Source organism: Diceros bicornis, chromosome 17 (genome assembly GCF_020826845.1).
Source record: "Diceros bicornis minor isolate mBicDic1 chromosome 17, mDicBic1.mat.cur, whole genome shotgun sequence".
Taxonomy (NCBI): Eukaryota; Metazoa; Chordata; class Mammalia; order Perissodactyla; family Rhinocerotidae; genus Diceros; species Diceros bicornis.
In genome coordinates this window covers 25,276,088-25,303,416 of record NC_080756.1, presented here as the reverse complement: position 1 = coordinate 25,303,416, position 27,329 = coordinate 25,276,088, and the positions used below count along the sequence as shown (strand labels likewise).

The following is a 27,329-nucleotide window of genomic DNA, read 5'->3' as shown; positions in this document are numbered from 1 at the left end:
ACATCTATTGCCAATCCTCCTCCTTTTTTTTCTCCCCAAAGCCCCAGTAGATAGTTGTATGTCATAGTTGCATATCCTTGTAGTTGCTGTGTGTGGGACACGGCCTCAGCATGGCCGGAGAAGCGGTGCGTCGGTGCCCGCCCGGGATCAGAACCCGGGCCGCCAGTAGCGGAGCGCGGGCACTTAACCGCTAAGCCACGGGGCCGGCCCTATCTAATCCGTTTTTTAACACTGCTGGCCAACACTGGAGAAATGGTTCATTTCTGTGAGTAAGCAATCACTATCTGTGTCCCAGACCAATAGATCTTGGCCCCGAGGAAAGCTTTCAGAGAACACAAGGTTTTGATGGGAAGGAAGAATGGCCTTTATTGAGCACCTATTGTGTACCTGACACTGTATCGGTGCCTGACACACATTAGGGCACTTAAAACTCCTAACAGGCCTGCGTGGTAGTGCCTGAGATGGAAAGAGACTGGAGAATAGGGAGAACAGTAGCCTAAATCCTGAGTAGAATCTGTCCTTGAACAGGCTGAATGACCTACTTTGGACCCCTAAGTCCGTATCCAGATCTCACATCTCACAAATTCAACGGTAAAGAAAGCCAGATCTAGGGACTCTTACTGTAATTTTATAGCAGCAATTTGCTTAGGGTTGTAGCTAGTAAGTGGTAGAACCAGAATTCATACCAACATCCCCTATTCCAGATATCCTAACTGTAAAACCCACATCCCATTCCTGGTACATGGGGTGGAAGTATAAGATGAGAGATTAAAATGTGGGCTGGCAAGCCACATTGCCTGGCTTCTGATTCTTACTCCATCATTCTGGCTGGGTGCCAAATCTTGCATAAACTGCTCAATTTCTGTGTGTCTCTTTCCTCACTGGTAAACATGGAAGTGATACTAATAGCATCTATGTCTGTTGCAGAGATTAAATGTTTAATACGTGGAGTGGGCCTGGTATACAATAAGCCTTCCGTAAGTTGAACTTTTTTTTTTTTTTTATAATTTTATTTATTTATTTTTTCCCCCAAAGCCCCAGTAGATAGTTGCATGTCATAGCTGCACATCCTTGTAGTTGCTGTACGTGGGACGCGGCCTCAGCATGGCCAGAGAAGCGGTGCGTCGGTGCGCACCCGGGATCCGAACCCCGGCAGCCAACAGCGGAGCGCGAGCACTTAACCACTAAGCCACGGGGCCGGCCCCCATAAGTTGAACTTTTATCACTACATGTTATTGTGACAAAGCTCAAGTGTTGAGTCTGTTCCCTAGTCTGGTTCTTAGATAGAACTGAACTGGAGATCCTGGGTAGCCCGGATGTCCAAGCAAAGGTCACAAGCCTCTCAGTCAGTGGTAAAAAGGGAACATTGATACTGAAGAAAACCTTGCCCATTTCAATATTTTGCCTTGAAGTGGTCCTGGAGAACTATAGTCTTTAAACATGGAGAGCTTTCAACTAAGAGTAAGCAATAAGCATTGGTTGAACTTATTTTTAAAATTATTATTAAAGGAAGCAAGACCATATGTTAAGAAGACTGGAATCTAAAACTAGGGTAACAAGCTCTGTATAACTGAGGCCAGACATTTCAGTTCTGATTAACTGAAGTTCATTCTAGTAGACACTCATGTAATTCAACTGATCATGGAGGGGAGTGAGCTCTACCTTTCAAGTAGACAGAAGAGAAGCCGCTTAATGATTTTTATCCCACTATCCTTTGAAATACAATGTGATTTACAGACTGTCTTTCAATGATAGGAAAAGTGCCTTCTGTTTTTATTTGTTTTTTGGGGGGGAGGATGGGGTTAATAAGCCATAGACCTAGTATTATGTTGCATAATTTGTGAAGCTTTAATATTTTCCAGTTTCAACTGATTGAAGTCTCCTTGCTTTAAATGGAGATACAAGGAAAATACAGCACATGGAACCCATGTTATACAGTTACACAGTTTAATAATTCTTGTAAAATAATCCTAACTGTAATTGTGAAAGCACAGTAGACTCATGATTAATCTGTGGAATTAATCTGTTACTTGTTGAGCCATTACTATAACTCACTATGTTAGGTGTTGAGGATGCAATGGTGAGTAAGATTTAGTCTCTGCCCTCAAAGAATTCATAGCTTAGTGGGAGAGAAAAAGATGTTGCATAAAATTATAGCAAATGTAGGAAGTGTCTTAGTAAAATGTACAAAGTGCTAGCGGAGGAAATAACTCTTTTTGGGAAAACTTGTGACAGCTTCACTAAAGAGAATCTTACTAAGCTAAGAGTTCCATAAGATGATCTCAAACTATGACTACAATGTAGACATATGTGGTCATTCTTAGAAACTAGAAGAGATATCAACCTAATGAGAAGCATGGCAGTGAACTTCCAATTATCCCTGTGTGGATTAGCTACACTGCAGGATTTGGGAACAGCTCTCTCTATCCCATCCCCAAATCTGCTGACATCTCAGCTCTCCCTCTTGCTACCCAACCCATTCCTGACTCATGCTGCCGCCAAGGAGAAAGGCTAGTTTTCCTCTCATAAGTTTGCTACTGAAGGCACATATGAATTATCCCATTTTCCAGTTGACTCTACAAACTAGGGATCACTTCGCTAGCATGGAATATCAGTATGCTGGATAGCAGCTTTTAATACATTATAAGCAACCAGGAGATTGAGGGAGCAGTTGTTATTGGCTATGGAGGGAAACAAAGGCCTTACATACATATAACGGACAAGAGATTACATCCGGAAGAAAGGAATTGGTCAAATGTGGTCAAAGGGTCTTCCTCCTCTAAGCTGTAGATGAATCATTTAAGTGCTACAGAATGATAGGCTCCTGAGAGCTTCAGGATGCAGAAAGGTTAAAAATTGTGCATGTGTATGTGAGTGCTTACGTATATATGTGTGCATAAATGTGTGTATGTATGTGTGTGTTTATATATGTGTATATATATATGTATGCACGTATATATATTTGTTCATTTCTAAGTGTGTATGAGTGTGTGTGTGTTTATAAATATGTGTGGATACATGTGTGAATATATTTGCATGTGTGTGTGTGTGTCAGACCAGACAGACTGGAAAGTAAGTATGAGACTTCGCATACTCCTCGCGGGTGTTTCCCTACCCCCACCCCCACCCCTCCACACCACCAACAGACTAAAGCAGAAAGAATACTCTGTGACCTGAGGCTGCATTAGAAAGTTTGCAGCTCTCTGAGGACATTCCACCCGGGAAGCTCATTGGTTCCCTGCAGGATGGTGGGTTTTATAAGTCTGCGTATTCCCCCAGGAAGAAGGGACCGCTGCTGACACCCCAGCTGAATCCCGGCCGCACCCCGCCCCCTCCCGGTTCTTAAGCCGTCCCCGCCCGCAGCCGCCGGCTCTGCAGAGGCGGGCCGGGCCCGGGCAGGCTCGGCCGCGGCGCGCGCGGCCCGCGGGCTGGAGTCGGCCCGCGGCGCAGGCGGGAGGGGTGGGAACGCGAGGAGAGGGAGCGGGAGGGCGGGGGCGGCGGCAGGCCATGCCTCCAGCTGCGGAGGCTGCCGCACAGCTGGAGCCATCGCGGTCTCCCGCGCGGCAGCCGTCACCGTTGCGCTCGCGCTGCCCGGCCCGCGGCCGGAGCACTTTGCGGAGGGCGCCCGGCGTAGGCGGCGGCGGCCGTGGGCCGAGCCGGTATTTATAGCTCGGTGACAGCTGCGGCGGCAGCGGCGCCGCCGGCCCGTCTCGCCGCGCTTCCCAGCGAGGCCGCCGGCGCGGCGGAGGGCGGTGCTCGGCCGTGTGCCCCGCGTGCAGACGCCCGGAGCCCGCCGGCCCCATCGGGTGAGTACGCGGGCCCGCGCGCGGGGCGCGCCTCCCCCGCCGCTCGGGCCGGTGCAGCCGCAGCGGAGCCTCCCGGCCGCCCTGCCTGCAGCCGGGTGCCCGCTCGTCCCTGCCCGCGAAGGCGGAAGCGGCTGCCCAACCCCGGCCCCCAATCCCCCTGGTGCATTTCCTCCTCCCTTCCCGGGCATGGCATGCAAAGCGGCAGGGTGAGTGTCAGGGATGGGGACAGACGCATCAGCCGTGCTGGCTCAGGGCGCAGGAGACTCCTGGGCGGAAGGCTCTCGGTGGGGACCCTCAAACTCCTGGGCTCCGAGGGGGTAAGCGACGTCGCCAGAACAGACCTTGAACTTTCCTCGCTTCGGTGATTCCTAGGATGGGAAGTGATCCGAGCCCTCGCTACTGTTGGTTAATTAAATTAACAGGTTGCAGTTCATGAGTGCTCTCCTTAAAAAAACAAAACAAAACTTGAAGGTTTGCTAACTTCGTAGTGGCTAAATAAACGTGACTATTTGTCGATTCCTATTTTCGAAAATGCCACAGGCCCACAAGTGTGTTTGATCCATGTGGTGACACCATTATTCATTCTACTCGCTGTGGAACAATAAATTGTGTGTGTGCGCGGGCGTGAGGTGGAGTAAACATCACATGCTTATGTTAGCATTTATGTGTGGATATGTCTCATCAACCAAAAAAATTTTTTTTGGGTAAAAGTATGTTGAATAAATGTATTTCCCCATAATTATAAATGGTATACTGTCTGAAATCCATACAAGGACTTCTAGGGAGATTTCAGGGTTTGGTTTTGTCTTTAGAGAAAAGTTCTTCTAATTTATTGAATGTAAAGAGTAGTAGAATCCCTGTAAAAGCTATTTTTGTTGTCAAGTATTGAATTTTTGCCACGCATATACTTTCTGACCCGCCCCCCCATCTTTGTAGTTTAAAGGTAAATATGGATTTTGACATTTTGACTCAGGTATTTACCTCCATCTCCATCTGATCCTTGTGATGAGAAACCAGTACTTGTCTATTTTATTTAATTTGCTTCTTTAAACTACCAATCATTTAAAAAATTATTTCAGATGTGAATGACTTTTATTTTACTCGTTAACTGTTCCTTTCTTTGGTGTTGTGTTTAGATTCTTTATCATAAACAAATGTCACTGAAAAGGAGGTCTAAACATTTTTAAAGGATTCATTGGTGATTATTTTTCGACTTTAGAGCATGAAAAGGCTCATATGTATTTTGCCATTTCAATGAAAAGTTGGCTAATGTCTTTGTTAGGAGAAAATCTCAGACCTACATTGCTTTCAGGTTCTCTGTTTTGAAAACTTGCACTGGTCCAGTGCTTTGTTATCCCAAGGACTACAGGATAAGAACAAGGGAAGAAAATCACTTTAAGGTTGAAACAATGTGAAGAGAAGTCTAGGAAGTGATTTATGGATGTTGTCCTCTAAATTAGCTAGAGGACCACAAATACCATCCTGGTATCTATGCAAAGCCACTTACGGTGGTTCATTGATTGACTTAAAAGGTTGCTTTTTATTTAAAAGGCTGTGTGGTTTCTTGTATTGGACTAAAAGTAAGAAGTTCCAACTTTATTTCTGTTATTATTGCTATTTGTATTTTTAAAACCTGTATTAAGCATTTGCATTATGTAAAATGCTATATGTCATCTCCTCATGCCTGCCTTTTCATCTAACAATTCAAGAGAATATACTAAGTCCTGTTTTTACCCTGCGGCTGGTCCAGGCAAATATATATTTGGTTTTTCCACCTTTCTGCCCTTTCTCTATTTACAGACTTGAATATCCATTATCCAGAGTCTATTCTCTCTGGAATGGAATCTTCAGTGTTTTTTTCTCACCCAAGATTGGTCTGTTATCCAGCCATCATTTATACATTTATTTTTTCATTTATTCATCCATCAGCAAATATTTATTGAGTGCCTACTAGGTGCAAGTCATCACCTAGTACTTACTACTTCCTAGAACTCCTACTTCCTTCCCATTGGAACTTTATTCTGTATTTTATACTTCTCAGTGTAGGGAAGACAGTAGTAATTAAGAGTTTTGACTTGGGGGTCATACAGAGGTACTTCTACCTGTTTCTGCCAGTTGGTAACTATATAACCTTTGGCAGATTATAACCTTTCTGAATCTCTGTTTCTTCACTGGTAAATCAAAAGGGTTGGTATAAGGACTAATTGGAATAATGCATTGAAAGTGCTTGCCAAGAACCCAATACATAAAAACCACTCAAAAATGTTAATTACGTCGTCTATATCTGCTTCAATGATGTTCATCTCAGGAAATGCATTCCCCATCTCAGGAAATGGCAGTTCCATTCTGGGTTTTGCCAGCCACATCCACATCCAATCCATCAGTAAATCTTGTCAGCTCTTCCTTTTAAATGTATCCGGAAGCTGATAACATTTCCAACCATCAGGCAGAGTAGCCCTTCTGACATGTAAGTCAGATTGTGTCACTCTCCCACTGTCCATCTCTCATAGGATGAAAGCCACGTGCACAAGATGGCCTTAAGGCCTGATTATGATCAGATGCTACCCCCTAGACCTCATCTCCTTTCATACTCCCCTGGACCCACACTCTATCCAGTCACACTGGCCTGCTTGCTGTACCTTAAATGCACTAATCATGTACTCAGCATTGGCCTTTGCAAATTTTTATTCTCTCTGTCTGGATCACTCTTTCCCTAGAAATCTGCTTGCCTCCCTCCCTTTCACGTCTCTGTTCAAATGTCACCTTATAGTGAGGCCTTCTTCAACTTCCCTCGCTCCTGACACACCCTATTAACTTTCTCTTGCTTTAATTTTCTCCATCAACTTATAACTTTCTAAAATACGGTGTATTTAATTTTTCTCTGTTTAATGTCTGTTTCCCTCGTTGAGACTGTAAGATGCAAGGCAACAGAGGCGTTGTCTGTTAGTAACCCTTATGCGTGGGCCAGTGCCTGGCACAAATAGGCAACCAGTAAATATTCAACAAATGAATGATACAGGTTATTATGGAATTAATGAATCTGGACTTCACCACTTTCTATATATGATTTTGGACAAGTAGCTTAAGCTTTCTGAGCCTCAGTTTCAATATTTGTAAAATAAGGAAAACATTCATCCTTTACATTGCATAGTGTTGTATTAAAATCCTTTAACAATGAGAATAGCATATAAAATCACTCAGTAAATGTAATATATAGTTGATATGATTTTCATGCACGTTATTAATGGGAATGACAAGAAGTCACTTGTATTTTAACAGTAGTCTTCAGGGTAGAAAGTACCTGTAAGTGACTAGGCACTTTGCAAATGAAATCTCCTTTAGTCTTCACTCCAACCCTGTGAGAAAGTACTTTCATTAGGATTTTACTGGTGAAGAAATGGAATCTCAGAGAGGTTAAGGATTTGCCCAAGGTCACAGAGCTAGTAAGTAGCAGAGTCAGGTAGCACTGGACCATATTCCTCCCACCACATTAGGCTGCCTTCTGAAAAACAGATGTTTCTGATTCCCTTGAATCATTCTAATGCTGTCATTTTGCTCATTAAAAACACTAAGAGGTAAGATGTGATATAAATATAGGCTGCTATCATTATTTATCTTTTAAGGAAATAATAATAAATAATTTAAAGCTCTATCTACCCTTTTGACATACAATTTTAAAAGTGATTATATTCTGGGAATTAAATGAAATGATTGTAAGAAGTGTTCTGTTAACTGCAAAGGACTTTACATATATTAGTATAATGCTACAACAAGGCAATTGAAGAAAATAGCCTTTAACTTTGTCTTGTACTAATATAGCCAAGAACTGTCCAAAACACAGCTATATGTGTCACAAAGTACATACCACAAAAACATAAAGAGCAAGACATCTTTTTAAAAATTATTTTTTGAGAAATTGGATTCAAGGTGCTGAAATAAAGTCGCAGTCTTGGCAGAGCACAGGCATAGTCATCTGTAATAAGCCCTTAATAAGAGCTGAGAGGGGTCACAGGTGAATTATCAGACATTAAATACCAGGGAGCTTCAAAAAATTTGGAGAGATTCTTTTTTTATCCTAGAATAATGCTCCACAATGAAATTGATCTGTTCCTGTTACCTGGTTAGGTGTTACTAGATGCTGAGACCTATATCAGCAGAGCTGTGCTTTGGGTGTGGTTTACTTGGCTAGTAATAATGTCTTTTGTATAGCATATGTTTTCATCAAGGACTTTTCCTTGTGCAACTATAAATTTTGTTAAATGTAAGTGATGTATTCCATCTTAATCATACTTGTCATTATGCAAAAACTATCGCCTGAGCCAGGATCCCTGCTGGGAAAAATGAAATTCACACTCCTGAAATCCTTGAGTGTTTTCATTTATTTGTGAAGACCCTAATAAGTAATAATGAAGGCAGGGTGCTCTGGTTCAATCAAGCATATTATTACAACAATTATTATGGCATCGATGTTACCCTGGTCTAGTACCTGATTATCTTTTACTTAAACCGTTGGAGTTGACTCTAAACTAGTCTCCCTGCTTTCATCATGCCTCATACCGGTTGATCATTTTCCAGGCTGGCAGAGAAATCTTTCCAAAAGCCTGCTCCAGTCACTTGTATCACCCTCTGCTCTGAAACCTCTGATTCCCTATTCTCCACTCAGTAAAATACCGAACAACACTTGTATAGTCTTCCTTGAACTGGCCTCAAATTATTCTTAACTCTTATTAGATACCTCCAAGCGTTCTGTGTTCCAGCCGCACAAAACTACTGATACATCACTATGCCTGTCCCAGATGGGACTTCTGTGCCTTTGCTCAAAGGATCCTCCCAACTTGAGTGTTCTTACGTCTCTCCCATTTTTCCTTTGAATTCCTCTCCATTCTAAGCTTTTAGTACCAGGTGACATACTGGCTTGTAGTAAAATGTGTGGCGTTCCTAGTATCTAGTATAAATATTAGTTCTCCTAGAATTGGAACCTGTGACTGATGACCTGTGTATTATCAGACAGTATTTAAAGTTTCAGCCTGTAGTTACCAACATCTTCATCACTACTATTATGTGAAAAAGCAGAGGCTTCCAAGCTATTGATAGTGACATTTATGTAATGATGTCATTACTCACAAGAGGGAATTAAGTGGTGTGGGTTAGTCTAGTTCTCAGAGATAACAGTATTCTCCGTAAGAATAGTTGGAAAATCACAGTATGAACATCAGTGATGTGTTGCAAAAGGACAAGATCGACTCACTATACTGATGCTCAAAGGAGAGGAAAAAATTCGAGCAATCTGTAGTCAGTCACATGATCCCAGTTCTTTCTGGTCATGCTACCAAGGCCAGTTTGAGTAGTAATAGTAGACTCATTCTTCCTAGAAGTACTGTGAATCTGTCATATCAGATGGCTGTATCAGGAACTTACTAACCAACATGTAAAGGGCAAGATTTTGGAATTTATTTCTTTATGTGGGGAAGGCATAGCATAGTGTTGAAGCCACATGGCTTGGATTTGAATCCCGGCTCTGGCATAGACTCATTTAGTTATATGGTATAAGTTACTAAACTCTAAGTCTCAGTTTCAACATTTGTAGAATGGATAAAATAAGAGGATTTTTTTCTTTGGGCTGCTATGAAATTTAAGTGAGATATTTGTAAAGCTCGTTAGCATAGTGACTGATATATGGTTAGTACTTAATAAATGTTAGTCTTAGTAATAATGGTAATAATGCAGAACGTGGTGCTGAAATGTGATGGTGTTGGGTGGAGGTGCATCTCTCCTGGTACTGGCTGAGTCATCGGAGTCATCGTTGCCGTCTTTGGATTCCACTGCCCGTCTCTTCTCTTCCCTCCCCTCCTCTTCCTTCCCCTCCCCTCCCCTTCTCTTCTCTTCCCTTCCCTTCTCTTCTCTTTTAGTGGCAGGTTGCTCTGCATTCTTCTCATCTTGCCTAAATAATGAGGGGGCTTTTCTTTTGGAGTGTACCACTCAGCTTGTCCGCTAGGTGTTTATTAATTGCCCACTGTGAGCCTGGCCCTGTGCTGTGCCCTGGAAGTAAACAGCCACTTCCCTGAGGACCTTATGATCTACTGAGAGAGACAAACACATAAACAGATAATTTCACTATGATATACTAACAGCTAAGATAAAAGCACATTTATTTAAGATAAAAGCTGATCAATGGTTGCAGATTGAATGTAAAAAAATTAAAAGGTTTTGCAGACTATTTACACTGTGTAGCATAGCTGATTTGAACAACCTCAATCCTGAATTATTAACATTAGAGTCACTGAATGATCATCCTGATCGTAAAGATGTTTTATGTGAACCACAGAGGCGAAAACAGTTTTGATGTTCTGGATATTACGTATCTAAGGAACTAGAAAACAGGGCCAAGATGACTAGGCAAAGTTTTGGCAACCTTGTGTATGTAGTCAGGAAGTGGGGTGGGGATAAGCAGAGGTTTTATTCAAGTTATTATGTAGGTTTTGAAATTTGGGAGCCCCTAGAAGACATCACTTAAGCTTTGGAGTATGAGGCAAGAATAAATATCAGCTGTGTTTAGCATAAAATAAAAAGACCAAATGATCAATAACGATATCTAAGTATCTAACTAGCTAGTATCTAAGTCACTGAGTCTGTTAATGGAAATAATGAATAAGCTGTAAACGTGATGGGAAATACTTTATTGGAAGAAACATGTCCAACTTTGTGATATATTAGAGAGATCAAGGGCTAGGAATGGATTTGGATTGAAATGCTGGGTCTTCCGCTTACTAGATATGTGAATTAAACAGGCAGCAACTTCTCTGAGCCTTTGTTTTTTTACCTGTAACAAGGGAAAGATAGTAGCATTCGTAGCATACTGTGGGAATTAAGATCTGTACTAGTGCAGGATTGTTGCTCAACACTGTAGTTCTCTCTCTTGAAACAATACAAATACTAGAGAGGAACAGCTATCTCCAAAATTTTTTGAATATTCTGGTTAATTTGGGCGGGTGGACATTCCATAGCCCACACAGCAAGATTCTGAAGTTAAAGCAACAATAAAACAAGGATATGCCAACACTCCACAAAACATTTATTAAAACGAAAATCAAGGTCATATGTATTGTGTTCTAAATCCTGCTGCCTTGATTGTCTGTTGGTAGGGGGAGGAAAGGTTGTGGGGTGACTACACCGGAATTCCTCACTGGTAAGAGAAGCACCATAGAAACCTGTTACAACATCTTCTGAAATGATACCCCTGTTCAGTTCTGATGGGTGTGTAGGAACTATCTTGCTGCTTCAAGACTCATTGGCCTTGATATGATTTCTGTGTATTCTTTAGTGGCGGATGTCTTTGGATATTTCCAAAGATGTTGCATGAAATTGAGTTGACAATTGACCCATTCTGGCATCCACGCATGTCAGATATTCTGAAAATGCGTGATGTTTGCTTGTTTTCTTCAGTGCTTTTTCTGCTCTCTTTGGTGTGAGAACCACACAGATCTCTGCTGCTGTACTAGGTGATGAACCAAACATTAAAAGAAAAAAAAGAATCTTTCGATAGTCACCATTCCTAAGTAATCTGAGCCGCAGCCCCCAGGAACAGATATTTCACAGTACTCATGAAGATCACAAGGGACTTGAAATTGCTTAGAAGGTTTAGGAATCCAAGGCACAGTGACTATTTGTTTTGCTGAATTTTATTGCCACTTCTTTCATGTGTTTACATTGCTTTTCTAAAGTAGTTAAGACAAGTCTTCATTAACTTAGATTGTGGGTTTAATTGACATGCATCAGCCCAGAATATTGGAGTGGAACTTGGAAGGCTTGGAGCCTATTCTCAGATCTTCCATTGACTTAGAATTACTTTATGCTTGCAGATCTTTTTACTTTGAGCCATGTGTAAAATGAGAAGATTTACCAATGGATGCCTCTTTCCCAAAGTGCTCAGGATTTGTGAAGGATTCTTTCACTTATATGTATTTTCCTGGGCAGTAGAAGTACAGTCATGTGTCGCTTAATGACAGGGATATGTTCTAAGAAATGCGTCATTAGACAATTTCGTTCTTGTGTGAACATCGTAGAGTGTATTAAAGGGGAACAAAATTTGTTGCCCCCAAATGTGTCTCTTTAACATGAGGATTGTTTTAGGCAGATTACTTTTAAGAAATAAAAGACTCAGAAGGTTTTTCTTGTTATCTTCTTCTTAACTGCCTTAAAGAATTCAGATAAAGAAATCTGTCTCGGGAAGTGAGCCATCACCTTGGCATAACGTGAACTAGGTGGCAGACAGGGAGGAACCTAGAAAAGCCCGTTTGTTGGGCTTCCCTCTGTGTTCCTCTGTTTCTTTATGGCCAAACAAATACTTATTTTCTAAATGTTTGTTCCTTTTTACCTACCTGTGAATTGCCTCCCTTCACTTTGGAGTCCCTGACTCTCCCTACCCCCAACATCTTCTTTTGTCTTTAGCTGAGGATGGTATTTAAGGTGAAGGCTTCCGCCAATTTGGCAGGTTACTTGGTTTTCCTGGGTTTCTCCCATGTATACATGTTGTTAAACTTTTGTTTTTCTCCTGTTAATCTGTCTTATGTCAATTTAATTCTTAGATCAGCCAGAAGAACCTAGAAGGGTAGATGAAAATTTCTTCCTCCCCTACAGTACTTAAGATGGTATAGCCTGCTACACACCTAGGCTATATGGTGCTAACCTTATGGGACCACCATTGTATATGTGGTCTGTTGTTGACCGAAGCATTGTTATGCAGCTCATGACTGTATGCATTCCAGACTTAATATAATTGTCTCCAGAGAAGAATGTGTCTTGAAGGCATTCAAGGGATGACATCCCTGGGACTGGGCCCTGGGTCTGCCCTCAAAGGTGGGGAAAATGCCTGGCGCTGATCTGACTGTCTGCAGGGATGGTGGTCAGGCCCTGGGGTCAGACTTCAAAGCCTCAGATCAGAACTCTCCTGCTGGGTGACTTTGGGCAAGTTACATAATCTGTGTGGACCTCAGTTCCCTCTCTGTAAATGAAGTGATGGGAATGATGGTAACAGTATTTCAGAGAGTTGCTGTGAAAATGCAATAATGATGCGTGCAGGCATCCAGCACAGAGCCTGGGAAGTCAGATGCTGTAGGCTTTGTAAGGGTCCCTCTTTTCTCTTTCAGTTCTAAATAAATTGAGAAAAAAGAAAAAAGAATTGGCAGATTGCAGTGAAATTCCTGCCTTTATTATTATTTTTTAATCCCAGATTTAATCAGCTTTATTGCTCAAAAAAAAAAGATATAGCTTAGTTGGAGCACCAAATGGGCTCACCAAAACTGAACCCCAGAATTAAACTTCATCACCCGGTCACACCCCTGGTGGACCGAGGAAGGCTTGAGTTCTTCATGAACAGGCTGGCTCCCAAAGAGGAAAGAGAGAGGAGCTGAGCACCTTTGAAGGTGGGGCCTGGACATCAGCGTTTTAAGAAAGCCTCAGTACTTCTAATACACATCCTGGTTAGGACCCACTGCTGTGGGCATAGTAGATATTTTGCTATGCCTCTGTGCCTTTGCATATGCTGAGATTGCGCATCCTTGGCTTCTTCACTGGGGAAAAAATCCTACTAATCCTCCAACCTTGAACTGGGGTATGCCCTCCTCTGTGAAATCTTCCCCTTTCTCCTCACTTCCCACAAGCAAGGTTGCCCAATCCCTCCTGCATACAACCACTCTACCTCAGACTTAGCTATTTCACTAAACTTATCCTCTGTTGAAATTATTTGACAACTAGACTGTGAACATTTTTATAAAAGCGCATACACATATGCACATTTGTCAATGTATAGAAAAAGATCTGAAAGTGTATCTGTCCAATTTTTAAGGGATCTTAACTCTGAGGAGAGAGACTTGGGTAGAGGAGGATGTTTATTTATTTTTTGTTCATACGTGCTCAGTTTACTTCTACATCCGTTTAATTTTTTTTGTGTGTGTGAGGAATATTAGCCCTGAGCTAACATCCATTGCCAATCCTCCTCTTTTTGCTGTGGAGGATTGGCCCTGGGCTAACATCTGTGCCCATCTTCCTCTACTTTATATGGGATGCTGCCACAGCATGGCTTGACAAGCGGTGCATAGGTGTGTGCCCGAGGATCCCCCGAACCCGCGAACCCCAGGGCGCCAAAGCAGAGTGCGCGAACCCAACCACTACTACGCCACTGGGCTGGCCCCCTAATTTTTAAATGACTCCGTGTTATGATTGTAACATAATAATCTAAAAGAGGAGATTATTGTTTTTTTTGTACTGCGTTTCCTCCTGAGATGATCGCTGCATGTCGTCTAAGTCGTCATCCCAATTTTGGACAGTGTTCTCCCCCTCGTGTACCTTCCTCTCCCTCTACTCTTTATTCTCTTTCTTTCCTAAATCCTCATATGATCAGAGGTAGGATTAGATGGCGGAGAAGGGGCCATATTTATTTTCCTCAATCTCAGACCTGTCTTGGTGCCATAAGTAGGAACGGGTGTCATCTTTTCCAAATACCTCTTTATGGAGCCATTAGAAATCTGAACATATAATAGGAAGAGAGAAACTATTTGCTTTCTGCTCTAACTCTGTGTATCTTTTCTTATACAGATAAACTGCGGAACTGAAGTTTTGAAGGATGGGTAAAGACTTTCGTTATTATTTCCAGCATCCCTGGTCTCGCATGATCGTGGCTTACTTGGTGATCTTCTTTAACTTCTTAATATTTGCGGAGGACCCAGTTTCTCATAGCCAAACAGAAGCCAACGTCATTGTTGTTGGAAACTGTTTTTCATTTGTAACAAATAAATACCCTAGAGGAGTTGGCTGGAGGCTTCTGAAGGTGCTTCTATGGCTACTTGCCATTCTCATAGGACTAATAGCTGGCAAGTTTCTGTTCCATCAGCGTTTGTTTGGTAAGTACCTGTGAAATGTAACATTGATAATTATTTAATTTCTGTTCTTTGAGATAGAGCTTTGTTATTTCTAAATGGCAATTTGGGATGCATTTCAGTTTCCCCTCCAGCCTTAATTTGCTATGCACTGTTGTAGCTGGATTCTTCAACTGTTCTCTGTTTAATGGTCTACTTTTCCATGGCCTAAGGAAAATGAGCAGGAGGTAAAATTAGTACCAAACTTCATTTCAAGAAATGGCTTTAGAGCTAAAATGAATGTGTGTATTTTACTTAGGGAAGGCATGAAAATAGCTCTTTTCCCATAAAAAGTACCTACGGATGGTATCATAAAGAGTTTATAAGTTGTAAAGAGAGTGCCTCCATATCACAGCACATTTTTGTTAAAGTAAGCTAACCATTGCCCATATATTTATACATATTGTTCATTCAGGGAATTAGAATGGGAACGTTAACTTTTTAATCCTCAATTCTTTCTTTCCTTTTTTTTTTTGAACATTGGCTTTAGGATATTTATTTTGAGCTTATTCAACCACAGATCAGTATATTAGTAAGAAATCTCTTGGTAGTAAGCAACAGAAAAAGAGCTAAATTAGTTTAAGTTAAAAAGATAACTTATTATAAGGATATTGGGATATTTTACAGAGACCAAGGATAGAATTTATTTTGATAATTGGGATAAATGGAACCAGGGCCTTGAATTCCGTCAGGATGTTCTCTGTCTCAACATCTCTATCATATCTGCTTTATTCTCCATTCACACTGAAGATCAGTTTACATCCTCTCACAGAGACTGGCTTGACTCTTTGGGTCCCAAATTTAAGCTCTCAGGGAAGAGACTGAAGTTGACCCAGTTTGGGTGTGGTTCCCACCTCTGGTCTGATGGATTTAGGCCAGGACGTGGGTGATCTTTATTAAACAAATACTCACTGATCACTTCTTACATGCCAGACATTATTCTAGACATTGAATCAAAAAGGCGGAGTTTCTGCCTCCATAAAAACTTAGATCCTATAGGAGGGAGAAAGACACTAAACAAATAAATGTATAGTATGCAAAGAGGTGATACGTGCTATGGGGAAAAAGGAAGTTTTAAGTGCTGCTGAGTCAATTAGGAAGAGAACTTAGTAATAGAACTTTGAATTTAACAATAATAAGATCACAGGTGACTTAGTGTGGGTATTTTCAGTCTAGAAGTTTGGTTAGAAATGGGTGGCAATGATTTAAGGAATTATCACATAAAATATATATATATATACATACATATAATATTACATATATATTCTTCTGAATTTCTATTTACTCCTCAAACTATTGCCATCTGTTTCTAGTACATAAATTGATAAAATGTATGTATTTTATATTTATTATACATGTATATAGTTTCAAGAGGTTTGGTGGGGAAATAGAAGGAAATGGGAAGTAGCTAAAAAAGGGAAGGATCAAGGGAAGATTTTGTTGTTGTTGACAGTGGTGGTTTTATTTGAAGAGTGAGATTAATTGATCTGCTTGTTGCTGTGGGGGAAGGAGCTAGATTGAAGTGCAGATAAAGATATAGAAGAAAGACAGCATACCTGAAGGTTTCTTTGGTCTGTGGCTTAGGACACAGGTAGAAATAGTGGCCTTAGAGAGGAGAGGAGGAGAGACCCCAGTTCCTCAGAAATAGTCGTAAGTGAGATAAAGGTTAATACTATACTAGGCACATTTGAGGTGGAGGAGTAGAGAGGTGAGTGTCCTCCCACCTGATGATTCCTATTTTCCTATGGGGAAGGAAGAGCTAAAGATAAAGATGGAGGGATTGGATGATGCAAGGGGTTTAAGAAAGTGGTTGAGGTTTGAGCTGGCCTGGTGGTGTAGTGGTTAAGTTTGTGTGCTCTGCTTCAGTGGCCTGGGGTTTGCAGGTTCGAATCCCAGGTGTGGACCAACACACTGCTCATCAAGCCATGCTGTGACAGCCTCCCACATATAAAATAGAGGAATATGGGCACAGATGTTAGCTCAGAGCCAATCTTCCTCGGCAAAAAGAGAAAGATGGGCAACAGATGTTAGCTCAGGGCCAGTCTTCCTCACCAAAAAAAAAAAAAAATAGTAGTCAAGGTTTGGAACAGCTAGTCTAGGGAATATAAATGCAAACTGACTAGGAACAAATGAAAGTGTTCTTATTATCACTGAGGGCTGTTGAGATTAGTTAGCCACTATAAATTTGAATGACACCAATTTGAATTGTTGTGCAGTTTTCTTTATGAGAGCTCAGTCACCTGGAACAGAATTTGAGAGTGATTCATCTGGGTGGGGAATGCTCAAGCTTGCTGTATTGGAAACAAAGGATGGAAAATAATGGAAGGTTCTAATAAAAGAGTTATTGATTTGATTAACAGGGGATTCTGGCTGGACATGGGAAGGAGGTGAGGAAGTTGATGGTCTGGGAGAGTAGGCAAGGGCCTGAAGATTTGGATGAAACTGTACAAGTGAAATGGGAGTAAGAAAAGGGAAAGAATTGATGGGTGTGGTTAGATGACATGTTGTTATAGTACAGCCATTCTTTAGTGGTGATTCCCAACTAGGGTGTGGTCTTTAGAGAGTGTGTGCTAATGTAAAGTGGAGAGACAGGTCATTGACACAGAGGGCATCCAGGAAGTGGGTGTTAGTGGGGCCATCTACTAAACATTGAACAAGCATGGTGTTGTGCAGAGTAATCATATGGATAGAAGAGGTTAAGGGGGTGAGTGGGAGGGTGTCAGTTTCCAAAAATGGGCAGAGAGTGCTGGGCAGAGAAAACTAGATATCCATTATAAGCAATGGCTGTATGTGTTTGTAATCCATTCAGTAAATTTTCTCAGTGTAGAAAGCTAAGGCAAACTTAGACCAACATATCCAGTTTGGAGACAAGTTATCTGCCTATATTAAATATTGATCGAGAATCATATGGTGAAGGTAGTGGTATTAATAATAAGGGCAGATCATTTGGTTTTAGAATTGCTACATTTTGTTAAGTTATTCTATTACAATGTCTTCTCTCTTATACTATAATCACGTTCCAGCCATGGCTTACTTTCTTTTTTTTTGACTTTTTTTTTATTGTGAAATTTTTGTTGTACATTATTGTTTATGAGTCACCATGTAAGTGCATCCCTCCACCCCTTGTCCCCACCCCTCACTCCCCCTAGCTCCTGGTAACCAGCAAATAGTTCTATCTCTCTGTGTGTTGGTTTACCATGGCTTACTTTTTAATTCTCCTGTTGGTATAAATAATTCATCCCTGAAAAGTCTTTTTAGATTTCAAGTGGTTTATTGACTACAAATTATTTTAAAATAGTGCAAAGCTGTGTCCTGTTTTTATTTGCTTACAATAGGAAAGATTCTATAATGTAGTCAGCTTTATCACTTCTATTTGGCAATTTCCTTCTTTTTTTCTTATTAAAAATCTATGAAATTATATGGAGTATTAGAGAAAGAATGATAAATCTATGAAATTATATGGGATATTAGAGAAGGAATGATAACCTTCTACAAATCTTGGTGATAACTGGATAAGATAACCCGACTCCTGATTGAATTTTCTAATGAACTCCAAACTGATCTTCTCCTTCCATCTCCTTTCATGGCCATTGTTTCTTCCTTCATTCACAAACTCAGTTATTTGCTCCTAATAATTCTCTGCTCCTCCAGTTCATTCTGGATTTTGCTACTGGAATAATTTTTCTACATGGCTAAATGGTTGCTACAGAATAAAATCTAAACTCCTTTGATTAATATCCAAAGCTCGTTATGATCAACTCCTGTCTGACTTTTAAACTCATCTCTTGACATTCACACTGTAAAGAATTATTTGCTGCTTTTCAAACCTGCCGTGTTCTCTCATGCCTCTGTGCCTTTGCATATGTGCTCTCCTATGCCCATCGTGCTCGTCCCCTTCTTGTTAACTTGGCTAAATTTCTCTTTTTCCTTCATATCTAAGTTCAAGCATTATTTCCCCTGTGACACTTTCTCTGACTCCCTCCTGTCAGACTTAAGTTGTCTTCCTTCCAGCTCCCACTTATGTCCACTTGCACCAAAGAATGTATAGCAGAGTGCTTTGGAACTGACAGCCATGAAACATTATAGAAAAGCATCCAAAATGTAATGCAAGCACGATAGTGTTATTTTTGGCTTGGAATGTGATAAATGTTTCCACCCTTCTTTGCAAATAACTAGCATTTATACGTAATTCTTTTTTTTTTTTTTTTTTTTTTTTTTTTGCTGAAGAAGAATCACCCTGAGCTAACATCTGTGCCAGTCTTCCTCTATTTTGTTTGTGGTTCACCACCACAGCATGGCCACCAGTGAGTGCTGTAGGTCTGTGCCTGGGAACTGAACCCAGGCCACTGAAGCAGAGTGCACTGAACTTAACCACTAGGACACAGAGCTGGCTCCCATAATGCATTTTTTAAAAGGCCATATTTAAACCTTTAACAATTTGTAGATGCAAGCTTGTGGTAGTGGTGGTGATGGTGATGGTGGTGTATATGTGTTGAGAGGAGTGGGATTGTTAATTATAAGCACAGAAATTCAAATGGTTTACAAAATAATCGGAATCATTTTGTCAGTTTCTTTTGTAATTCCCTTGTGAAATGCCAATAAAATTATTAAATAGAATGCCACTACCCCTTTCATTTTATTAACTTGTGAGTCTTCCCTCATTTATTTTATATGAAAAGTCTCTTCTTAGTAGATTCCAAAAGGACAACACAGTATTGCCAATTTAAAGCGTGTGTGAGGATGAGTGAATGATTCTGTGAGCACATGATTTAATCCAGTTCATTGGTTATATATTTTATATTTTATGAAACATAAGTATTACAATTTTGTAGCTTTTTAGTTAAGAACATGAAACCCTCTTGATTTATAATTTGTAGTGGGAATTATTTCAAATAAAAATGGCAACTCTTGCAAATTGGACATTGCCTGTTATCAGAGACACAAATGGTTAAATGCATTTAAAATTATTCCCCTCTCACCTTCCCTGTATGATTGGAATAACATGAGAGAGTTGATTTTCCTACATATTAGCACTAAACTTTTATGATTTTAGACTGGTCACAAATCCCAAATTTCCCAATTGTGGAAAATAATTTAGGAGCACGCATGAAATCTGAATTGATATATTTCAGAAAAATTTCTTTAGGATTAACATTGAATCTTGTTGAGGTGAGTATTACGTTAGGATTTATGAAAACTGGGTTTCATTGGAATGTCAGTTTATGCTCTTCCAATGCCCCTGTTTTCCATTTGTTTGGATGATTTCATTGTTTAAAAAAATAAGCATGTGTTCAAATAATGCATCCCAGCCTTTTGGAGGATTATACATCAAGAGATATCCATGAGTAGAGAAATCCAAAATTATTACATTGATGATAAGACTTATATTAAAAGGAGAATTTTAATTTCTTGAGCTTATTCAAGAAATCATTTTTATTCCAAATAAGGATTGAAATGATTTACAAAAACTTATTTTCTTAATACAACAGGAATAGAAAATGAGGACCCCAGAAAATCAAATATTTGAGAATCAAATATTTTTGGAAGAATCAAATATGTTTGGATTTCATGAGTTTTGTTACCTTGTTGGTTTTGAGCTTCCTTGGAGCCTGAGAAAAAGGGGAAATGTGATATATTATATAGCTTTGGATATCAGAAGTGATGAAAATTGCAAGTTTCACAGGGAGTTTTTCTTGGTGCCAAATTCTGGAATTTCCTTGCCCTAAATTCTGATAAAGAGTTTCTTTTATCTTTGCTTTGTACAGGAAACGTTGAATGGTGAAGTGGCAAATACAGAAATGGATTTCATATTCTTGTGTCTTACAGAAAACTTTCATAAAAGTTTAGAGAATAACTTTTAAGCATAAAAGAAATTCTGTGATGTTTTATTCCCTGAAAGCTATTCTATGAAGGGCAAAGCGATCAGGGGCTAGGTAATGCCTTCTGACTGAATAACTTTATCCCAGGATGGATCTTAGAACATCAAGATGTGACCGATGTATTTCTCAAACTGTTCCTGCTGTTTCTCTTCTTTTTTTCTTTTTGTTTTCTAACATGTGCAGAGAGCCTCTATTAGTTGCAATTTTCTTCTTAACATGGATGGAGGGCAGGCCAACTCAGAATGTGTTGACATGAATAGCATATGAACATGATTCTGAAGCTGTTAATATTGTATGGTCCCTTTTTCAAAGCATATATATTTGTATATATAGTTATTTGTATAATTATTTCATTAATGTCCAGTTTCCTAGCCATACCATAAGCCTTATGAGAGCAGGGATTATGTTGTGTTGCTTATCATTTAATCCTCCATGCCTAAAACAATGCCTGGAACATAGTAGTATTTGATAAATTTGAATGAATAAATAATATTCCTTTGTCTTTCACATGTTGTCTTTGCCAGTGTTGCCTTTTTATTGTAAGCTATGGAAGGGTATTCATTTGTTCATTCATAACATATGGGACATAAAATATGGGACATGGTCTCTGCTCTCAAGGAATTTAAAATCTGGTTAAAGCAACAAAGTACATATGCATGAAAAATTAATTACTCTGATAATACAAGGAAGTGTGTATCAAGTATCGAATGAATAGTACCAACTGTGAGAGCTGAGGGAACTCAAGAAGGGAGATCATGGTGCACCAGGAAGGTGAAAGGAAACTTTGCTGCCAACGTGGGGTCTAAGCTGAGTCTGAAGCATGAGTGGGATTAAAATAGATATGATGCAAAGAATTCATTACACATTTCAGGTCATGGGGTGATGGTATGAGCAGAGGAGATGAGAACAACTTAGCTGTTTTTGGAGCGGGGGAAAGCTGAGGAGGTTGTGCTCGTTTTGACTGGAATGAAAGGTTTGTGTTAGGAAAGAACAGGAGATGCAGTAGACAGGTAGATTGAGTCTAAATCCTTTGCCCTTTAAATGCCAGCCTCATGCTTTGGACTGTCTCTCTCCCATTGTGGTATTAGAATCAAGGGAAGTATTTGAACAAGATGGGAGATGATGACAAGATTAATCTTGAAGCAGAATCTAGTGGGAATTGGAGAGGGAGAGATTAGGGGAGTGCAAAGGAAGTAGGAAAGTATTTTGGAGCTTCTTGCAGTCATCACACTTGAGACTGTTTGGGCCAGTCTGGAATAGGCTGGGGATACACGGAACTTTGTGAAGCTTCAACTACTGATGTGCTGTGAGGAGGTGAGAGGAGGAGGAAATCAGTGGTAACTAGGAAGTTTGGGCTGGGTGACTAATGGAGTAATTATCTTATGAAAAAAGAAAGAAAGTCATTAGGAGAATCTGGTGAGAAAGGATAATGAGTTCAGTAAGTGATGAGTTCAGGTAAGGAGAACTTAGGTGAAGGCCCGTTTACCTTGAATAGTGCTCAGAACAGCACAGGATGAGTTTACTAAGCTGCATCCAGGCTCACCATTACTTATCCAAACCGTGAGACCAGATGTGGTTAAGAATTCAGTGCATGTGCCTATATTTATTAGCTCACCCTACGGGGCTGAGGAAATACTCTATCCTCAGACGCATTAATATGTCTGTAGCTGAATATATATGTATTCACATGAAGTGGTATAAATAAAGGCTATAAACAGCCTCAGATCAGTTCAGGTTAGGTTTTGCTGCTAAATGAATTCAGATTTGGTCAAGTCTTGCCTACAAATCCGTTACAGAGTCTTTTGGATTTCAGAATTACAGAAACTGGATAATGGACCTATACTTGACTATAAGCAGCATTTCATATACATCTTTGGTTCCCCCACGATATCCAGCTGCACAGAAATCATGATTCTTTTTTGAAGCCTGTGATTAAAAAAAGAATGGTTTGACTGATAACTACATGTCTATAAAAGAAGAATACATGTTGAAAGTATATTTTTCTTGTATTTATATTATGCAAAATATTAAGGAGTTTGCTATTTTCTGTGTATCTATGTCTGTTTTAGTTTTAAACAAGAAGTTCTGAATAAAGCATTCTCAATACATCCAGAAATTTGAGAAGACAAATTCTAGGATTTTTTTCTTTTGTTTTATTTTAACAAAAGGCTGTTTCTCATAAAATACCAAGTAACTCAGCAATGTTTTGTCATTTAATGAATTTTATAAAGCTAAATGCTTGTTTGTTGTCTATTGTCTTAGCTTTAAGCCTAGTGTGAAATTTTTTTCTTTGTGTTTGAGCTACACATATGATTTCATCATTTCAAAATAGAAAAGATTCAGACATTCTGGAAAGTGTGGGCAAGATAGTCATGGTGATACAGCAATATCAAAACACAAAGAAACAGATATTTCATCATATATTTAAGAAGGAAAACCATTATTTTAATGCAATGATATGAGTATGAGCTGACCTCTTTTGTGTTAATTTGTTATCTGAATAGCTGAGTAGTATAAATGACCCTCAAGTTTATCCTGATAGTTGATAGTACATTAAAAAAAAATGTTATTTATTACTACTCAGGGTGATTGTCAACAATTGATTATTTTAAGTATTGTACTATCAAGGTGATAAGGACTTCATTTTGGAGGAATTACTTGAACAAATGCTATATGTGTAGCCAAATGCTACTTAGATAGAATATCTATAGTTTTAAGCTTTGTCCTCTCAAAATACAGTATTTGATATTCATGATAGATATTATTTAAATGTTTATCGCAATCTTCATTCTCAACCAATGTATACTGAGTGCCAGAATCTTCATTTTACTTGACACTTGAATTGTCACCACGTAATTCCTTTTTGTAGAGTAAAATCATTTTAGAGTCAGAAGTGACCACAGAATTCAAGTTAGTGGGCCGGCCCTGTGGCTTAGAGGTTAAGTGCGCGCGCTCCGCTGCTGGTGGCCCGGGTTCGGATCCCGGGCTCGCACCAACGCACCACTTGTCCAGCCATGCTAAGGCCGCGTCCCACATACAGCAACTAGAAGGATGTACAGCTATGACATACAACTATCTGCTGGGGCTTTGGGGGAAAAATAAATAAAGAAAATTATAAAAAAAAAAAAAAAAGAATTCAAGTTAGAGAAAAATGTTATTCCAATATTTGGAGTGGCCTTTAACATGAGAGAAGAAAAAAGCAAAACTTTTGATATGAGAGGTTAGGAAAGGTAAGCTGGGAAATGATTGATATTTAGTATGAAAGTAATCCTTAAGGAACACCCCTCTTCATAGGGAAATTTGATGTCTAAGAGTTATTGAACTTGGCAGTCTTTTACAAAAAATTATCCTGTTACTTGCATGTTCTTCTCTCTTGTAGAGCGAGGAAAGAAAGTGAGGGTGGAAATCCCAAGGATACGGCCATTTCCTCCCACACCTGCTTATTATGTGCCTTCATTAGTTTGCCAAGCAGTCAGTTGTGCTTCCATTAGCACTGAAGGGCAATCAGCTGTAGCTTTCAGTGTGCTAGGATCATCTGGCTGCGTTAGTTCCCGTAGAGCGGAGGATACAAACACTGTAAAAGGATACCTCAAGGACTTAATAAAACTAACTCAGGTTAGAGCATTGTAATTAAGCAATAATTAACCGGTGCCTTTCTAGGCACTTTTTACTGTACTTGCTAGAAATGAGTCATTCAGGAGCCAAGGCATCCTTTCTTTATAGGTCCAGTCATTGCCTCCACTTCCTCTTCTCATTTCCCACCTCTGGGAGGTAATGGTAGATATATCTTACAAAAGCGAATATGAAATGGAATTGCAGCAGGCAGACTCATGCACACTGTGCTGAGAGAAACCACTTCACTGATTAGTCATATGTAACTAGCCAGGGCAGAACTTGACAGCTGGCTAAACAATGTATAGTACTAAAGTTGGAAGTGAAGAGTGCTTGATCACTTGATTCCTTTAAAACCACATCGATAGAGATTCTGTTTGTTTGTTGTTCAAACAATGGGGTAAATAGTCGTGGGTGGGCGAGGGGTGTGATTTGAGAGGATACTGACAAAAGTTTTCCCTGGTTTGTTTTCTTTTTTCTTTTATTAATTCCTATAACTAGAATCATTTCTTGAAGATATTTTCACTGCTATTATCTACTTGGGAGGTGTGATGAACTAACAAGGATGTTAACAGTTGGCATCATTGGGAGATCTAGGTCCAAAGGGTAAGTGTTGGTAGGCGGGAGGACATAGGAGAATGTTCTGATATGGTAGCTGTGTTGCTGTGCAGGATTTTGGATAGAAGGGGGGAAAGAAAGGCCATTAAAGGACCTAGGGGTTCACAGGGGGTCAGGCTGGAATAAGAGGTGCATGGCTTCTCCAAAGACAAACTAGTTGCTTTCCAGTGGTGATCTTGAAGCTGTATATTTGATTTTGAGTATTGGTGGTGGTTGAAGCACTTCTGTTGTTTTCGATTTGTATTTTTATCATGGCTTTGACCCAAACTTATTGTTGATGGGTAAACAGAAATGCACAGGGTGGATTTGCCTGGCTCCAAGGTCACAACAATAGCCAGCAGTAAAATTGGAACATAAACCAAAGCCTCCTGATTCCCAGACAGGCGTCTTTTCAGGCTCCCAGATGGCGAACTGGCAGCCAAGGAGCCTCGTCTGCCTCAGGACTCGATTATGCTAGGCCACTCCCTACAGCTTCGCTCCACTTTGTCTGTGTTCAGGGATCTTTTCTGGCACCACCTTCTGCCTGACCAGTCCTCTCTTTTGGGTAAAGAAAGTCATTTAGTTGACCCAGCGAGAAGTTGTACAGTTCCAGGACAAAGCCTGTCATTGCTGCTGACCCAGAAGTTCCCCGCACAGTGCGTCCTGCCCTTGCAGCCGTCAGGAACCTCGCATTCTGCGCTGGACTTTACTTCTTTCCATTCATTCAAGAGGAATGTGATTATACCTCAAGATTTTCCTAGACTAGTCTATGCTGGTTATAATACTTTCTGTGTCCTTGAGGACATGCCCGTTGACGTGGATGGACCAGCTGAGAGAAGACAAGTGAATACATACGTCAGCCCTAGAGAGCGAGTTTGAACTTACCCTCCAAGCAGCCCAGGGAAGTTAATGTCTGTATTGTAAATTTTTAAACTTCATGTTTTCCTGCTGCCTCAACATCTCAACAAGCAGGTTGTGAGCACCCCCTCTAGGTGACCGGGTGCACCAATGTGATAAGGCTGGCCGCTGCCACAAGTTCCCCTTCTTGCCCTTCCCTCATGTGACCCAGTGACAATCAAGCACGCCAGTGAAATCCCATTGCACCTTTTGCTTGTGTCCCCCTGACCCCCAATAAAGGCCCTTGCCCAAGAGTCCTTCCTCTCTTTGCTCCTCACCTGCCTGGTTGAGCCTGCTCCCATAGCCCTCCATACCTCCTCCCCGCACTGTGGCCCCCTCATGGCATGCAGTGACTGTCTCTCTAGGACCTGTGAGTATAATAAATGTTGTGTTCCTGCTGTGTCCCCTCTTGTGGCCACACCTGACTGCCCATCTCATGAAAGAATATAAAGCAATGTTTCTTTCTGCTTCATGACCCATCATCTCTTTCTTTATGTCTTTCCAAATTTATTCCCCTTGAACTGTACCATTTTTCAGCATCATCACTGACAAACATATTGAGCACCTGTCATTTGCAAGGGGCAGGGCTAGTGCCATGAGACTGTCTTTTAGGAGGTTGCAGTGAGCTATGGAGATTAGGTACTGACATAGGAAAATACAGCTGTAATAGAACTGCAATGCCATATAATTGTCATATAAGTGGGATGGACAGTCTATGCTGAACAGGGCAAGAAGTCATTCCCAACAGAAATGGTCAAATAAGGCTTCATAGTAGAAGTGGGAGTTCACAGGAACCATAGAATCTCAGGGTGAATGGATTTGGTGAGTGCTTCCTTGTTACATTTTCAGCCCATCTCTGAGAACCTCTAATAATGGTGAACTCACCATTTCCTAAGAAGTCTGTGTTCGATCACTGTTTATTCAACAATTCTTCTGTCTGAATCTGAGCTGTGCCTTGAGCTCCAGTAGAATTCCATTGGAGGGAGAAAGAGGGCGTTCCAAGCTAGAGAAATGGCAGGTGCAATGTTGTGGGAAAGGACAGGACAGAAGGTTTGGGGCTCGAGTATGAGTCGGGCAGTTTTCCTGCATCAGCAGACTTGGATCAACAGGAGGCTGGAAAGAGAAGCTGCAAGGCAGATTGTGGAGAGTCTTGAATTTCAGGTTCAGGAGCTTAAAATTCATTCTGAAAACAATAGAAAGGCAAGGAGCATGTCCCTCCCTTTTTAATTTTAAATTACAAAAGTTGTTGTGAAAAGAAACAACGAGCAAACCAAAAATCCCGAGTATATGAAATCAAAGAAGAAAATCAAAAGTTTTTGATCACAAGGATGACACTGTAGGAAGAAGAATGCAGGATGATTGGCCTCGAGGCAGGGAGGTATGCCCTAGTTGCTAGGACACACCTGACCTCAAGTGATCAAGGCTGGATTTAGAAGGAGGATGGAGCTGAGGGGAAGGAAGAAAGTGAGGATGTGAAGGAGGACCTGATAGTGCAAGCACACTCTTTTTTTAAAAATAACATCTTCATTTTAAGAACTTCTGTTCCCTGAGTCCATTCCCGTCATGTACTGAACATAAGGCATATCAATCTATTTCTAAAATTGAAACTTAAATTATCATTAGTT

At 40.4% G+C, this 27,329-nt stretch overlaps 1 protein-coding gene across 4 annotated transcripts in view; it reads left to right on the top strand.

Moving 5' to 3' along the window:
- The first annotated feature begins 3,556 nt into the window (after positions 1-3,556).
- Positions 3,557-27,329, top strand: part of TMEM117 (transmembrane protein 117) — a 444,048-nt gene continuing 420,275 nt past the window's right edge. Inside the window, exons 1-2 of one of the 4 annotated variants that reach the window (XM_058558458.1) lie at positions 3,557-3,806; positions 14,400-14,704. In XM_058558458.1, coding sequence (XP_058414441.1) covers positions 14,428-14,704 — 277 coding nt within the window. In that variant the 5' untranslated portion in view covers positions 3,557-3,806; positions 14,400-14,427. Of the gene's footprint in view, positions 3,807-3,932; positions 4,013-4,044; positions 4,124-14,399; positions 14,705-27,329 lie in introns of those variants that run through there. The other 3 variants (XM_058558460.1, XM_058558459.1, XM_058558464.1) reach the window with 3 other exon arrangements.